At 37.6% G+C, this 16,172-nt stretch overlaps 1 protein-coding gene and 1 pseudogene across 1 annotated transcript; one reads left to right on the forward strand and one right to left on the reverse strand.

Annotated features, from left to right (window-relative positions):
- Positions 1 to 5,148: 5,148 nt before the first annotated feature.
- Positions 5,149 to 5,856, forward strand: LOC142180672 (uncharacterized). Its single transcript, XM_075252718.1, has one exon. It carries the CDS (start codon positions 5,149 to 5,151, stop codon positions 5,854 to 5,856), a length of 708 nt encoding a protein of 235 aa, XP_075108819.1.
- Positions 5,857 to 6,254: 398 nt separating this feature from the next.
- On the reverse strand, positions 6,255 to 15,201 carry LOC107799803 (protein transport protein SEC16B homolog; annotated as a pseudogene).
- Between the last annotated feature and the right edge of the window lie 971 nt (positions 15,202 to 16,172).

Here is a 16,172-nt window from a genome sequence, read left to right on the forward strand (position 1 = left end):
TAAATAAGTCCCCTATGGAAATTGAAATGGTGGCTGATGCTGCTGTTACAAAGTTCAAGAAGGTAATTTCACTTCTAGATCGAAACAGAACTGGACATGCTAGATTTAGAAGAGCACATGCGGCTTCTTCTCCTTCTCAAATTTCTACCAAAGATTTTGTTGATACTAAAGAATAACGACTACAAGTTTAGTTTGCAATTTTAATACATTTCAGTTTTTCAGTACTTACACATTTGATATTATTCATAGAAAACATATGTATGTATATCACAGACAATTCAAGGAAGCAAATTAAGTTAGCAATAGAACCTTATAAAAACTTAGCTTTTGTAGTCACATAATAATAATAATAATAATAAGAAGAAGAAGAAGAAGACGAAGAGGAAGAGGAAGAAGAAGAAGAAGGTCTACAACTTGGTTTGCTCCAGTGAGCTTTTCTCCGGTAAATATCAATGGTTGTTTAGATTATCAACAGTTATTCTATTTTCTCTCATACCAGGAAAGACTTCCCAAGTGCGTCTTCTTCCTTTTCATCTATATATATATATATAGATATAGATATATAAAAGGTGACTTGGCACCTCTCTTTGGTCAAGAAACCTATTTATCTTTTTTAGACTTTTCTCCCTATTTTTCTCTCATTTTATAAGATTAAAAGCACTCAATTTAAGGCCATCTATGATGCGTTGCACCTTTCAATTAAAAGCCATCTGCATTCCATTCTATGAAACAGTTCAATAATTAAAGGAACGATGCAGTACCCAATTAAAAAGGATGGCATTCCATTACGTAAAATGGTGCATCTCAATTAAGATCGTCATTACGCAATTAAAGGGGCTGTCATTCTATTGGACGAAATTGTGTATATTACTTAATTAAAGGAGATTAAATTCATTTGATATAAAAAGGTGTAACTCTTCCTTCCATTTCTCTCATATTATAAATTGAATGAAAACAAAATTCCTCCAAACTATATTAGGCCATGTTAATGGTGAAGTGGGGTTAATAGGTCACAGATTCACAATATTCGCATACTGTTCATCTTACCACCCCATTTTTCACCCTATTTTCTTCTTCGTACTTTCTTTGTATACTTTGCCGATATTTACTTGTGGACAATGCATAAACTCTAAACAAGAAGTAGGGCATGTCAATGTCATCATGCTTCATTTTCTGAAATTATCACCACTTATATGGTTATTAAAATTAGCTGACATACCTTCCTTCTTTGTATGTAGCTTTTGGAAGAAGTTACACACATATGCTGATATGCCCATCGAAATCACAAAGCGTATATAAGGCGAATGTTTTCTCTTTCACTTTGAAAAATGGTTAGTTTATATACATCGTTACAAAGTTGTAACGACCCGGCCGATCGTTTCATGAGTTACCGCTTTGTTTCCCCCGTTTCTATTTTTTATTGCATTGTTCAGCTGTATTTTGTGTTACCGGGTTGGTTGGCTCGGATTCAGAAGGTTTTGGAAAGGTTTGAGATACTTAGTCTCTTTTGAGGAAGCTTAAGTTGGAAAAGTCAACCGGATGTTGACTTACGTGTTAAAGGGCTCAGATGTGAGTTCTGATGGCTCGGATAGCTTCGGAAGGTGATTTGGGACTTAGGAGTGTGATCGAAATGTGTTTTGGAGGTCCGGGGTAGATTTAGGCTTGAATTGGCGAAATTAGAATTTGGCATTTTCCGGTTGATAGGTGAGATTTTGATATAGGGGTCTGAATGGAATTTCGGGAGTTGCAGTAGGTCCGTCGTGTCATTTGGGATGTGTGTGAAAAATTTCAGGTCATTCGGACGTGGTTTGGTAGACTTTATGATCAAAAGCGTAATTCAGAAAATTTTGGAATCATAGGCTTGAATCCGATGTGTTTTGATTGATTCGATGTTATTTGAGGTATTTTGAAGATTGGTATAAGTTTGGATAGTGGTATAGGTTTTGTTTGTGCTTTTGGTTGAGGTCCCGGAAGCCTCAGGGTGATTTCGCATGATTGACGGAAAAGTTGGAGTTGAGTTTGGAAGTTGAAGCATTCTTATTGCTGTCATAACCGCACCTGCGGCAGGGAGGCCGCAGGTGCGATGCCCGCAGAAGCGGAAGGCAGCCACAGATACGGCCAAGTTGAAGGTTAGTTGGAACCGCAGAAGCGATCGAGGAGGCGCACCTGCGGTGGCGCAGGTACGATATTTCAACTGCAGATGCGGAAATGGCCAATTAAGTGGAAACCGCAGATGCGGTGGTCTAGACCGCAGAAGCGGGACTTAAGGAGCGAGATCTAGACCGCAGGTGCAAAAAGCTTGGGCCAGAGGTATAAAAGGATTCTTTCGCGATTTTTGAGTTGTTCTTCACCATTTCAGGTCGGTTTTGGAGCTTTTTGGGAGATTTTGAAGAGGGATTCAAGGGATAACGTCTGGAGGTAAGATTTTTTAACCTAATAATTGATCCTAAGGCATTATTTCACTGACTTAGCCTAAGATTAATGAAAATTAAGGGTTAAAAATTGGGGATTAGGGCTTGGTATTGGAGACCTTGACTTGATGATTTGAGAGATCATTTGTGGTCGGATTTTGGGACTTTTGATATGTATGAACTCGTGGGAAGATAAAGAATCTATTGATTTAAATTTTATTGAATTCTGAGACATGGGCCCGGGGTCGGGTTTTGGTTAATTTCGGGATTTATATTGTAAATTTATTATTTTCGCATGAGCTTCGTTCCCTTAGCATATTTTGACATCGTTATTCTGATTTTGAGAGCATACCAGTATATATAGCACGACAATGTTGATGTCATTTTTAAATTAAAAAAATATAGCGTTAGAGATTTGATTTCTTTCTTTTCGTGAAAAATGGCTTATCACAAAAGATGATATCGGGTGCGGCACCCACAAAGATAAAATATCAGTAGGTATCTATTGTATTTATGTTATTTCACTTTTTTCTCACGAAGTAATGCTCAGAAAGTGTTTGTGTTTGTGCATATGCATAAATCCATTTTTGATCAAACTTCTTGGAACTTTTAGTACAATTTAATTTCTTCTTATGAGTATATATATATATATATATATATATATATATATATATATATATATATATTTGTATATGTGTAAAGATATTTGCATGTATAGATGTAATACGTCGTTCAAGAATTACTATGTGATTTAAAATTTGAATGAGGGATTAAAGGTTAATCTAGGATTTAATGGCTTCAAGATTTAAGGTTCGTTAGCATTGAACCCACTGTATTTTTAAAAATTATATATTTAAACGTACAATTTTAGTAAATCTTTATACGGAACTTTATGTTACGCGTCAAAAGTATTGGGTTCACAAAAAATTGGTATAGCAATGCGCATCAGCTTCTGTGGAGGATGTATATGTGATTGGGTTATCATAATATACTTATAAAAGAAGCTCTTGATGCGTCTAATTGAGAGTATATTATGATCAATAAACTCTTAACAATATTTGGTCAAATAAAGCCTATGTCATCCTCGTATGCTGTGCTTGAAAATCTTTATTTTCTTATGCCCTTTTCTGGCTTATATTGGCATATTGTTTTTCGCTGTCGGGATCTTAATGGCGCCTAACTCTTAGAATGCTAGGCAAGCCAACAAATAATAGGAGTTGAGAGTGAAGCACCCTTGAAAAGAAATTGAATGAAATAATATGATTTTTCAAATCAAAGTCATGAATATTAGATAAATAATTAAATGACTATTATGATTTTTCAAATTAAAGTCCTAAATATTAGGCAAATAATTGAAATAGTTATTTTTAATATTAGAAAAATAATTTGCCAGTTTAATGCCTTTAGTGAATAGGAATGCATTTAGTAAAAAATAAAGAAGGAAGCCTATTGTTGTCTCCTCTATATAATACGATTCTAGTGAACATGGCAGGGATCCTCATCCAACCTCCGAGAACACAACTTCTGAGCATACTTGTGGAGCAGAAATGGTTGTATCAGAACAGGCTTTAGCATTTGTTTTCTTTTTTATTCTGGTTTTTGCGTTTTTATGCTTTCTGAGCAATCTACCCTAGGAAAATCTTTCTCGTGCAATTACCCATCAAGTGCTTCCCCTCACCCCCACCCCCACCCCCCACCCCCACCCCCTCCTTTTTTTTTTGTTTTTTTACTTTGGCACATACTAGGAAATTCAGTCTATATATTGTAATTTCATCAGTTGTAAAGCAATTTCTTGACTCTTTACTGATAAGTCATGTATTTTCATGAGCTATAAATTAAACAAGTTGCCTATTCTTTAAGAAAGTTCTGATGTTCATCATGAATATATATGTTTTTCTCATCAGTTTACAATTTTTGCTTATATACCATGTTTCTTTTTCTTTTCTTGGTTTTTGCTTTCCTGGTTCAGGCAATTATAAGAATGTTATATAAGCGAATTCACTTAATTTGCGCATAATGTTATATACCATGTTTCTTAGGAGCAAGATTAGTACCCAATCTTGTACTCCACACATACCATATAAAATTCATATTTGAGTCATTGTTCATTGCTGCTTCTATGACCAAAATTTGGTCTGATTTAAAACTCCCATATCTCTGCTGCCACGTTATATATCCTCCAATCAAAGGTGGCAACTAAGGTCATTAGTTGTTGTAACATCCTCTGGAATCACTAAAAGAAAACACTTATATTTCGTCTTAAGAATGGGAAAAAACAGATGCCAGCAGTAGCAGGCTTTATGGAAGGAACAGAAGGTGACTGGAAAAGATTTGTTGGATTACCACCACCTTTGTTGAATGTGTCAACATACCTGCCAAAAGAAGGAAGAGAAGCCAGTCAAGTTTCCCTGTTGAAACCTTTGAAAGAATTCCTTCTGCATCATTTTCAGCGATAAGGATTAATTCTTATGTTTTCAAATAAGCATGTCAACTCAATTTGATCATGGCGCTACCATAACTAATAGACAGAAGAAACAAATGCTCGATAGTGTCTTTTGGATCAATGTCTTATCAGGTGGATGTATATTGCACTAAAAATGTTAGTTTGATGCATAGGGCTTAAGGCAAATGTGCCCTTTATTCACTCTCTTATTTATATATACAGCCCCTTATTCATTCCATTCCACAAGTTATACTCCATATTAACAAAAGTTCTCTGTTTTACTGTTGTTTATCAATGGCTGAAGTGTACGGAGTTTCTTTCTACAGTGATCAAATAGAAGTTACTGTAACGAAGAATGCAATTGTTGTTAATGACTGGATTTTGCATACTTATCATACTCATAGGCGAAGACTGCACAAACTCCTTATTGGTCTTGATATCGAGTGGCTCCCTTATTTCAATCCAAAAGACAAACAACCAGTTGCTCTTCTCCAACTTTGTGTAGGCCGACGTTGCCTTCTTTTTCAACTCCTACACAAAGATTCCATGCCCGGAGACCTCGCACAATTTCTGAGTAACCCAAATTTCACATTCGTTGGTGTCGGGGTTGAGGGAGATGCTGAGAAGTTGATGTGTGATCACGGGCTTTTTGTGGCGAATACTGTGGATTTGAACCGACTTGCATTGTTGTATTATGGAGAATATGTGTATGGAAAGATGGGGTTGAAGAGAATGGCAAAAGCAGTACTTGGGAAAGTAAGGGAAAAGCCAGAGAATGTTACTTTGAGTAAGAGGGATGCTGAGAATTTGAGCTATGAACAAGTTGAATATGGTGCTATTGATGCTTTTGTGTCGTTTGAGATTGGAAAGAAATTGTTTAATGAAATGGCAGAGAGAGAGAAGGAATTGAATTGCCATTTTCAGCCACTGAATTGCCACTATGCGCCACGGCAGCTGTTACAAGAGACACAAGGGATGTTTCAAAATCTTGCACTGTTTTGAATCTAAAATAATACACACTAGAAAAGGTACACTAGTAAATTTTGTACAAGGATGTTCTCAAGACTTGCGAAGACATTGGCAACATTTTTTTATTTTTTATTTTCGGTCAAGTAGTTTATACTAAATGTAATATGTATTGATTTTGATATTACAGATGGTAACATAAATTTTGAGTTCAAACTAGCTTTATGTTCTTTTCCCTTTTACTTCACAAACGTCTTTACAATCACTCTCAAGGCATCACATAAGTTAAAAGAAACTAATATGCAACTAGAAAGCTAACTAATATGCAGTGTCTCAATTCATTTATACATTGAATATCAGAAAGAAAGATCAACATATTTTCTTAAGCTGCTACAGTTCTCTTCTGTAGAGATATAACATACTTCAATTCAAAATTTATCAAATGAGAGTTCCTTTCCTCAATAAATGAACAAATCAACTGTACAATGTTATCTCAGGCCACTTTCCTTGTGTTATAACAAGTCTCTGAAATGACAGGTGTTAGAAGTACAAAAAGAAAAAAGAACAAGAAATAAAAACCTATACCTACAGGTAAACAGCTAAATAAGCTATTGCTTTCAACATACAACTGATCTTACAAAAAGTAGGTAAATAAAAAGAGAGGAGAAAAAGGTATATTGAGGGTGTGAGAAAGGGGGGAGAGGAAAGGGTTTCCAGCTTCCTCGATCACACTTCACTGCTTACCAATAAAAGTGAAGAGATTTTGAGCAGGATACCACGAAGACGAGCAAAACTTAGTATATACATCTTATTGTGTCACAGGTCTACTTCATGAAGGTCATCACCAAAACTGCCATTAGTATCACTAGGCATGAATGATGACGGAGGCATACTCAATCTACTGCCTGGTGGTTTTACTTCAGATTTATTAGGGGAGGAAGCATCAGGAAAGCTTCCACTCCATGATGCAGTTCGCCGGGAGTAAGCTGATAGAGAGCCAGTGCCAGCTCCTTTATTTGAGAGGTTGTCCATGCTTGCAAATCTTTGCATAGGCGCGCTTGATTTGGTGCATGAAACTGGAACGATCCACTAACAGTAGTGACTGAATCATTCTCGCTATTACTTGAAGTTTCTTGCTCATTGGAAGTACTGTTCCCCGTCTCTTCAACAGGAGACATTGGGGTGGGAACAAAAAACTTGGCATTGCCAGCAGTAGCAGGCATTATGGAAGGAACAGAAGGTGATTGGAAAAGATTTGTTGGATTACCACCACCTTTGTTGAATGTGTCAACATACCTGCCAAAAGAAGGAAGAGAAGCCAGTCAAGTTTCCCTGTTGAAACCTTTGAAAGAATTCCTTCTGCATCATTTTCAGTGATAAGGATTAATTATTATGTTTTCAAATAAGCATGTCAACTCAATTTGATCATGGTGCCACCATAACTAATAGACAGAAGAAACAAATGCTCGATAGTGCCTTTTGGATCAATGTCTTATCAGGTGATGTATACTACACTAAAAATGTTAGTTTGATGCATAGGACTTATCAAGTATATTCTTAACAATTAAACATCCTATTTCAGAATCAGACCAAGAAAACAAACAAGAGCTGTTGTGCCTAAGCCACCAAAGGTCCAAACATATCATCCAAAGATAATTAATAAGCCAATATCACTTGCCTTGACCGGACACCCACACGACTACGAGCCGAGAATTGGTTGGAGGTAGGCGGAAGAGGTGGGATTCCCGAACCATTATCAGCAGAAGTTGGACTCTTCATTTCCGGAAATCCATTGTTGCATATAGAACTTTCACTTTTTAATACATTCTTCAAGTTATAATCTGGTGCTCCATTCTGGAAAACTGCAGTGGTTGGTGGAGGTGCAAAGGCCGGTTCCTCAGCAGGAAGTTCAGCCCCTTCCTCTACCCATCTTTTAAGTTTTTCATCATAATAAAATTTATTCGTTTCACCCAATTTTGCCTGCAAGGAATCAAGACAAATGGAAACAAGTATCGACATCAAACTTTATGAAGACCACAATCTAGAAAATGACAGTGGAGAAAAATAAATAATCTACCTGGCGGCCTTGACGAGGTTTGAGGACTAATCCAACAGTTTTCTGGAGAAGCTGGGAGCCAAAGCTAAAGCGACGAAAGCGTGATGTCCCTCCAGCTCCCGATGCATTGCTTCCTGTGTTACTTGAGCTTGCTTCCTTTGACGAGTCAACGTGATCCTACACAAATACATAACAAACTATCTTTTCAAACCAGATTAGATAGATCCAGTCAAATGTAATATTTACAGAGAAACAGGATAAGACACCTGTCTTGGAGTTCTCCCAATGTCAGGCTCTGAAACACTTCTACTGTGCATTGACATTCTACCGCTATCTGCTGCCCATTCACTTATTGGCTCCATAGATGCTGAGGGCATCAGTGATGACATTGCCATTGTTGACTGACTACTTGAAACTCTAGACCCCGCAAACTGATGATGTTGTTCATTCCCTTGTAAACTGCCACTTGTTGGCATTGGTGGTGGTAAGCCCCCAACAACACGATGAGCCGTGCTATCAAAAAGGTTAAGCAATTTACCAACCAATTTTCCAGGAGCCAAATTTGTGGAGAACCCTCCCTGAATGTGCAGAAAGTTCCACCATAAGCAACTCTGAGATAATCATTCAACATAGATGAGAGGATAAAGAGGTACCTGTTGGTGAGTTTTAATCCTTTCCTCAAGAGATGACACTAACTGTCTCAATGTTTCCGTCTCAGGGGTTCGGCCAGTTTTAAGTGATTTCGACAATGCTTGACAGTACCTAAAATTAAAAATGTTAAGCAACTAGTTGAAAGGATTTCAAAGAACTCTGCTGAACATAAAACTAGGATACATACTTTAATGCGTCTGATATCCTCCCAACTTCAGCTAACATGTGTGCATACAGAAGTTTATATGGTTGAAAAGGAAGGAGAATAAATTGAGAATTCCCCAGCACCTTCGAGTATTCATAAATCTCAGTCCTCTGTCCATACAAATATTTGATCAGTCAAGCGACAAACCCGTGTTAGCCAAGTAGCACATACAGTTATATGAGTGCATATGCTAGCTGTGGCACAAGATGTTTCACATTTCATCGTATGACTAGAAAATGCACAAAAAATAGAGTCAGCTGCACCTGAATAGCCTCAGGACTAGCATAAGTTCGGGGAAATTTCAAGTGATCCGCACCCACAAGACACAATCTCGCTGTATCTAAATATGGTTCAAAGTTTGCTTCGGCCACTAGATAGCAAATGTGTGCAGCAACAATCTAGATCATTGTTTTTTGAAAAGGAAAATATATGTAAGAAGCAGACAATAAAGTTAAGGTGGAAGGTAATCCACTGAAGAGAGTAATATAAGAAAAAGCAAGGCATAAGGCTTACATCACTCCTCTCTCTCCACAAACAATCACCAAGATGAATAAGCACCAGTTCGTCATCCTTCGTTCTGTTTGCAGTGATCACAGCCAAATTCTCTTCCCAGTCATCCAGCATGACATTAGCACCAAACTAGCATAAAGAGAAGAAATCAAAATAAGGTAATAATCCAGACAAAGTGTTAACCTTAGATCTTCAACAAGCAATAAACTAGGGAAGGAAACAGCAGAAAGTAAATTCCCCCAGAAACGGGAAAACAAGAGAAAGTGATGCACTTACTATCTACGGCGTCACGTAATAAACGACCAAAAGCAATATGCCAAGACATAAAAAGATGAACTTCAAACAACATTCACAAACAATCATAATGGTTAAGGGTGACTATTGAATCCTATGTGGGCATCATTAAGGTTCTGCACATCTGACAGAACAACGCCCCCCACCTAACTTATCATCACAGTCCTGCATATCTGACGGAACAGTGCCCACACCAAACCCCTTTTTTTGGGGCCAACTTGCGTGCACCTCGACTATTCCACCGGGTACCTACTACCTCCCAGAACAGGAATCAAGTAACTTTACGCACCAAGGCTTAGGCAGATGGGACGAGATTACCCATTGTTTTTTTGTCTCTATGCTCTGCTAGGATTTGAACCCTAGTGCCCACACCTAAAATCCCCAACCAAAAAAAGTCCTTGGACTTCAAAAGTGCAGGCGTTATTGAAATTCCAAATATCAAAATACACATAGCTACGTTCCATTTTCAGTTTTTTCCCACTATTAACCTTTACGTAGACACTAAAATGTCTTCTGAACTTTTTTCAAAACTTTAATAGCCAAAGAATAATTATGACACTATGTTTATAAATGCACTGCATGTTATAGTAACGATATACTCTATTAGAGTGAAGAACTCCTTTAATTGCTCCATTCCAGGGGCTTAGGCAAATCATAAAGAACGAGATCAAAGGGAAAAGGCAGCAAATAAGCTAATGAACAACTGGTTGTAACAAGTTATGAAAACAAAACCTGTGTAGGCTGCTGAGCCACATTTACAGCAGGCATGCCACTTTGAACTGTAGAATCTACAGTAAAGACATCAGCCGGTTGACCTGCAATTAATAGGCATAGTGTCCGCAAAGGAGACCCTGCTACTAACTGTCGAAGTGCCATTTGCTTCACCGTTTCTCCATAGAACTACAATTACCCATGAAGTCAAAGTATATTACTAGAAAGATACACACACACATATAGAGAGAGAGGGATAAGGGTAGTCGCTAAAGGCCCACTGAGAACCAGACAAACCTGTTCACCAAGTTGTGCAGCGAGAACAAGAGCTGGCCCCCACAACTGACCCTCTTGTGCAACTTGTAATGCTTCTTTCTTTCTTCCAGAAACTAGAAGAATTTGAACCTCAGCAGCAGTAGCCTAAAGCACGTACTGAAAACAGTTGGCTGATCTAGCAAATAATTAAAATAGCAACTGAAGAACAGAAAGTATAAAAGAACTACCCGCATCTGTCCTTCAGAAGGCAATTGCTGCAAGCACTGGGAAACAGCGCCATATTGATTGAATTGCATCCCATTCCTCTTCACAGATGCAAACAATTTTGCTACCGCTGTTTCTGGAGCATCGCTTTCCTGTTAAAATGGAAGAACCAAGTTAGAAACTGCTACTGAGTTTGTTGATTTTGGTGAAAATACAATTAGACAGGAGCTATTTTACATGCTATCAGGCTAGATGGTTTTCCAAGTTGAAAATTTTAAAAGACATTAAAAAAAAGGAAAATGTTCCTTCATATACTTTGTTTTGACGAGATTAAAATGGAATGAGAAAAAGCAGGTTTAGCAAACTTCGCCAATTTTAACCAAGTATTGAAGAACATATGTAAATTTCATCAAAACTACAACAAGCTAGTTCACAACTTCAATACTGTTTCCTAGTTAGTATAAGCTATTACACTGCTATGGGCTATGGAGTTAATTTCTAACAAAAGATTTCTTCAAATGACAATGGCATGTTCTTCTGCAGTGAAAATCATCAAAGAGAACACAAGATAAAGAAAAAGAAACACTTCTTCCCAAAGTCCTCCAGCCACTCTTTGAGCAGCCGCTCTTTGAGATAAAGAGTGATATAGACAATGGAGACAAAGTAATCAAGACTTTTCAGTTTCTTCTCTCTTCGTTAGCTCTCTGTGCTATTTTACGAGGCATAGTTTAGCTGGACACGGAGTTTAAGAAACAAAAGAAAGACTTTTGAAACTTGTGGTCGAAAACAAACCATAAACATTTGTGTGGCTATATATCATCTCATTAAGGGTGAAATGGATAAGCTTAAAGTCAAATGGCTTCTAAAGATAGAAAGGGGTCATTCCTTCTCAAATATAGAAAGGGGCCATTCTTTTTGTAACAACTTAAAAAGGAAAGTGTGCCACATAAATGAACAGAGGGGAGTAGTGCCATTGCTACCGCTATTATTTTTTTATTTAATTAGCAATCAACATCCATTACTGGATTTTTCTTTCTTGTTTCCTACCTAATGTTTTCATCATTTAGGGAAGAGAAGCCAGTCGAATTCCTCGAACTTGGGGGAGGTGCACCCAGCCCATAGTTGATCAAGTAAAAATCAAAATATAGAGAAAGATTTATCTAGAAAGCCAAAGGTTATGTTAGATGCAAAACATGTAAAAAGAAGCATGAGAAACTATCTAGTAAGTATGTGCTGATACCATAAGTTCTCAAATTGAATGAACTTTGACCACTAAAGGCAACCAAGTATTTCAGTTGACAAAGATGACATTTTATTCTGTAAACCCAACTAAAGCAACTCCAGATTAGATGGGATATCAAGGGCATTAAAAGTGAAAGGAGTTAGAACTAAGATATGCCTATTTAGGTAACAAAAATGAAAAATGATAAGCAATGGAATAAAACTTAACTTAGTTGGACCAGAGCTCAATTTCAACAGACAGTTCGTTTTGACAGGTTGAAACAAATAGTCAATAACTAAATACAGGCATGTTATTCCAACAAATTTTCAAACTTTACCTTTAACACAGCCTCAGTACCAAAAGGAGAACGAAGTTTCCCATAATACTGACATGCTATTTTTAGCAATGACAGAAGCAACCTCAAAACTTCGCCTTTCCTGTAATCCATGTCAGGAGATTCAGAGTTTGCAATCCTCTCATCAATCCATTTATTAAACTCCTTGGTACTGGGACTTCCACCAACTAGTGGACCAGGGAATAATTGCCGGCACAGAGTTCGGGTATACTCACATGCCCCCATCGCAAGGCTTGAAGTGTCAACTCTCTCAGAGACAACATCCATCAAGTTGAGTACAGATATTGAACCTCCTACAGGATTCTTTACCCACCATGCAAAAATACTTTCAATAATTAGTAAGAGTACTGCACCGCAAAATATTGAGAAAAGACAAAATAAAGAAACAATGATACAAACCTGACTTCCAAAAGATTGGTTTCCAAAGGAACTATTATCTTTCATCACAATCAGTTTTCCACCAAAACCAAAAGTGACTAAAGCATGTGGTGGACGGCCAGCAGATGACCTTCCTGCAGCAAGAGCATGAGAAAACTGCTGGCTGCTCTGAAATGCTTGCTGGGAATAATTGGCTGTGGTTTGACTCCCGTAATAATCACTAGAGGCATGCTTTTGCTCATGTTGCTGAAGTGTTGGCTGACTAAGTTGCTGACCAAAACCCCCACCAGAGAAAAAGCCTTGGTTACCTTGACTTTGAATTGCTTTTGCATTGTATGGAACTGTTCCCTCATAATGATTAGACATTTGCCTATTAACATCGCTGCTTGTAGAAAATTCTTGGTTGTAGTGATTCTCTAATTGCTGGCTCCCCCTATACTCTGATACATGGTAACTCTTTGCAACATTTTCATTTTGCGACAAATTTGAGCTATTCTGATTGTAATTACCAAAAGAGCCGGACCAGTTGTAATCTCCTCCTCCACTGCTAAACCCTTGGAATCCACTATTCTCTTTGTGCCCGTAATTCCTTTGATCATCATTGTGAGAGAAAGTCTGCTGCGAAGCCAAACCAGTCTGATCCAGCTGGCCCTCACCTTGAACAGTCGATTGAGCAGACGATGTGTAGCTCTCTAGAGAGCGCCATTCAAGCGCAATCGTATCGTAATACCAACCAGGGTACTGAGGATCAAAAACCATATGCGATGGATACCCATTGTTGATTTGTGAGGCCTGATTCCAGTCAGTCGTGAAACCACCTGCATCACTAGCCAGTGACACCTGATTCCAGTCAGTCACAACCCCGCCATTGTCAATCGTCTGTGAAGCCTGATTCCAGTTTTCCACGTTCTCAGTAGCATTGCTTAGCTGGGAAACCTGATTCCAATTAGTGACACTCTCAGTCGTAACACTCTCGGCCGCATTACCAGAAACAGACTGAGCAGCTTGCTGTAGGTACGAGACCTCTGGCGTTCCATCAGAAACTGCCCAATCAGAAACCAAATTAGAATCAGTACTCCCTTGTGCATTAGCACCTGAATCAATACTATCAACCTGATACCACTGCCCGGTGTTTGCATCATACTTCCATCCCGGATAAAGATCTTCCCAGTATTGACTACTGTTTAGATCATGTCCATCTGCAACTTGTCCTGTGGTAGCATCATAGCCGTAACCATCTTGACCCTGTGTTAACGAACTGCTAGTATTATCCAAATACGACGTTTCATGAACTTGTTTCGTGTCATGAACTTGATCGGCTGGCACAACAGTTGACCTCTTATTCACATTCTCCTCAACATTTCCAATTACATCACCATCATTAGTATCCCCCAATTCACTGAAAAAGTCCATGTATGATCCAAACCCAGAATTATCGCCATTCGTAACTGGATCAGCATGAAACGCACTCCATCCAACCTCCTTCACACCCGAGTTTCCTGATCCACCGGTGTGATTCTCCATCTTATCAGCCGTTACCTCAGTCTCCATATTACCATTGCTCGACTCGAGTAAACCATCCGACCCCCCAGAAGCCAATGACACTAAAGAACCACTACTCTTCTTCTCTCCATTCCCCTCAACAATTAACGCTGTTTTAGCATTGCAATTAACACCTTTATCACTGCTTATAGTATCAACTCCACTATTGCCATCATCACTGATACTGAGATTAGCAAAGGCTTTAACCTCATCAGATCCATTCCCATCGACGTAGACCTGGCTCGCGTCCAAGCCCAATCCTGGTTCTGCTGACGATGTAGTTGCCTGAAAACCACTACTCTTCTCCCTTATATTATCAGCTCTAGTACTGGTATCATCACTGATACTGAGATTAGAAAATGCTTTAACCTCATCAGAGTCAATCCCATGGACGTACACCGGGCTCGAGCTCATGCCCAAGCCCGGGCCCGGTGTAGTTACATTAAAACCAACATCATCGTCATCATCATTGACCAATTTATCGAAGAAATCCTCATCCGTCTGATCCTCCAGTAGAAATGGAGGATTCGAAGCCATCAATTTTACTCAATAAAAAATCCTAACCCTAACAAAATTGGCTTACAAAATTCTCTAAATTCAACTTCAAAATCGAGCTAACAAGTATCAGATCCGACCTCAAAACTTCAATTATTTACGAAAAAACACTACCCGGAAAGATCTAGGGTTTTCATTTAATCTCAACAACCTCAAAAATCACCAAAATCAAACCCAAAAAAACACCGAAAATTGTGAAATTGTGGAAATTGCCGACTCAATTCAAAGGATTAGAGTGATAAAACAAGAGAAAATTCATGTATGAAGTAATTAATTAACTTACAGATCGAAGAAGAAACAATTGTCTGAGCAAATCTGACGGATATATATACGTGTGTGCGTCTGCGTTTTATGTGTGTATTGTTTGTTGTTCTACATAGAAACAGAGAGAAAGCAAGCCCTCATTTTCGCACGTTGGTCTCAACTCTTTAAATATTTATACGTAATTATATTTCGACTTATAGTATATGTTAGCATTTTATTTTCTCCGACTCGATTAATTCATATTTGTACTGCGCAACGCTTATTAAAGAAAAAATGCTCGTTATAAAAATGTTCATACTTAGGGCCCGAACATAAAATCTATTAAGGATAAATAAATTATATTCATCACACTACAACCTGTAACATAGTTTCTCATCTTGTCCCTAATTACATGTTCTTATAAGGATTCTCATTATTTTCTATTTTACGTAGCATTATGGAAATTTGACAAAATTAAATTATGTCTATGTTATGACTTTTTCTCGATCATTTTTACACATTTTTATTTGTAATACCTTTAACCTATTATTTTACAAAAAAGTAAATTTTATTTTGGTAAAGCCGTACAACACTTTGACTTATATGATCTGAGTCGCATTAATATTTTTGGAACCTACTTAAAAAATTCTCTCTTTAATAAATTTTGTATTCAATTAACTCATATCATATAACTGAAACAAAGTTGTCAATAGGTGAATTATATGTAAAATTTATATTCACTGCGATAAAAATATGGGTTAGGATGAATTTAGGCGGGATATGGTTATGAGTTCTTCGCCTTCAGGGGTTGCTTCCTTAATGTGTATTGTTATGGAGAAAAGAGAATGTGAACGACTGAAAAGAAAAAATTGTTTCTAGCAGATTGAATGCAACATAATAATAATAATAACAACGAATTCTAGAACAAGAAAAAGTCATACCTTGATTGCTTATTCAGCAAGGTTTCTGCAGTCCGGCGTTTTGCTGATCCCCTCTCAAGTAAAGTAAATATCTCGCTAGCACTTGTAACAATTATTTCAAGAAGTTTTTTTGTATAAAATGTAAATAGACATTCCAAGTTATCTTTTTTATATTTTTTTAATTTCCTCTCATATGTACAATTAATGCTCTTTTAATTTGAAGGGGACGT

The sequence above is a fragment of the Nicotiana tabacum genome, chromosome 5, assembly GCF_000715075.1.
Source record: "Nicotiana tabacum cultivar K326 chromosome 5, ASM71507v2, whole genome shotgun sequence".
Lineage (NCBI taxonomy): Eukaryota > Viridiplantae > Streptophyta > Magnoliopsida > Solanales > Solanaceae > Nicotiana > Nicotiana tabacum.

Excerpts from the sequence above, each read along its gene's own strand:
- LOC142180672 (XM_075252718.1), top strand. The coding sequence starts at position 5,149 with ATGGCTGAAGTGTACGGAGTTTCTTTCTACAGTGATCAAATAGAAGTT.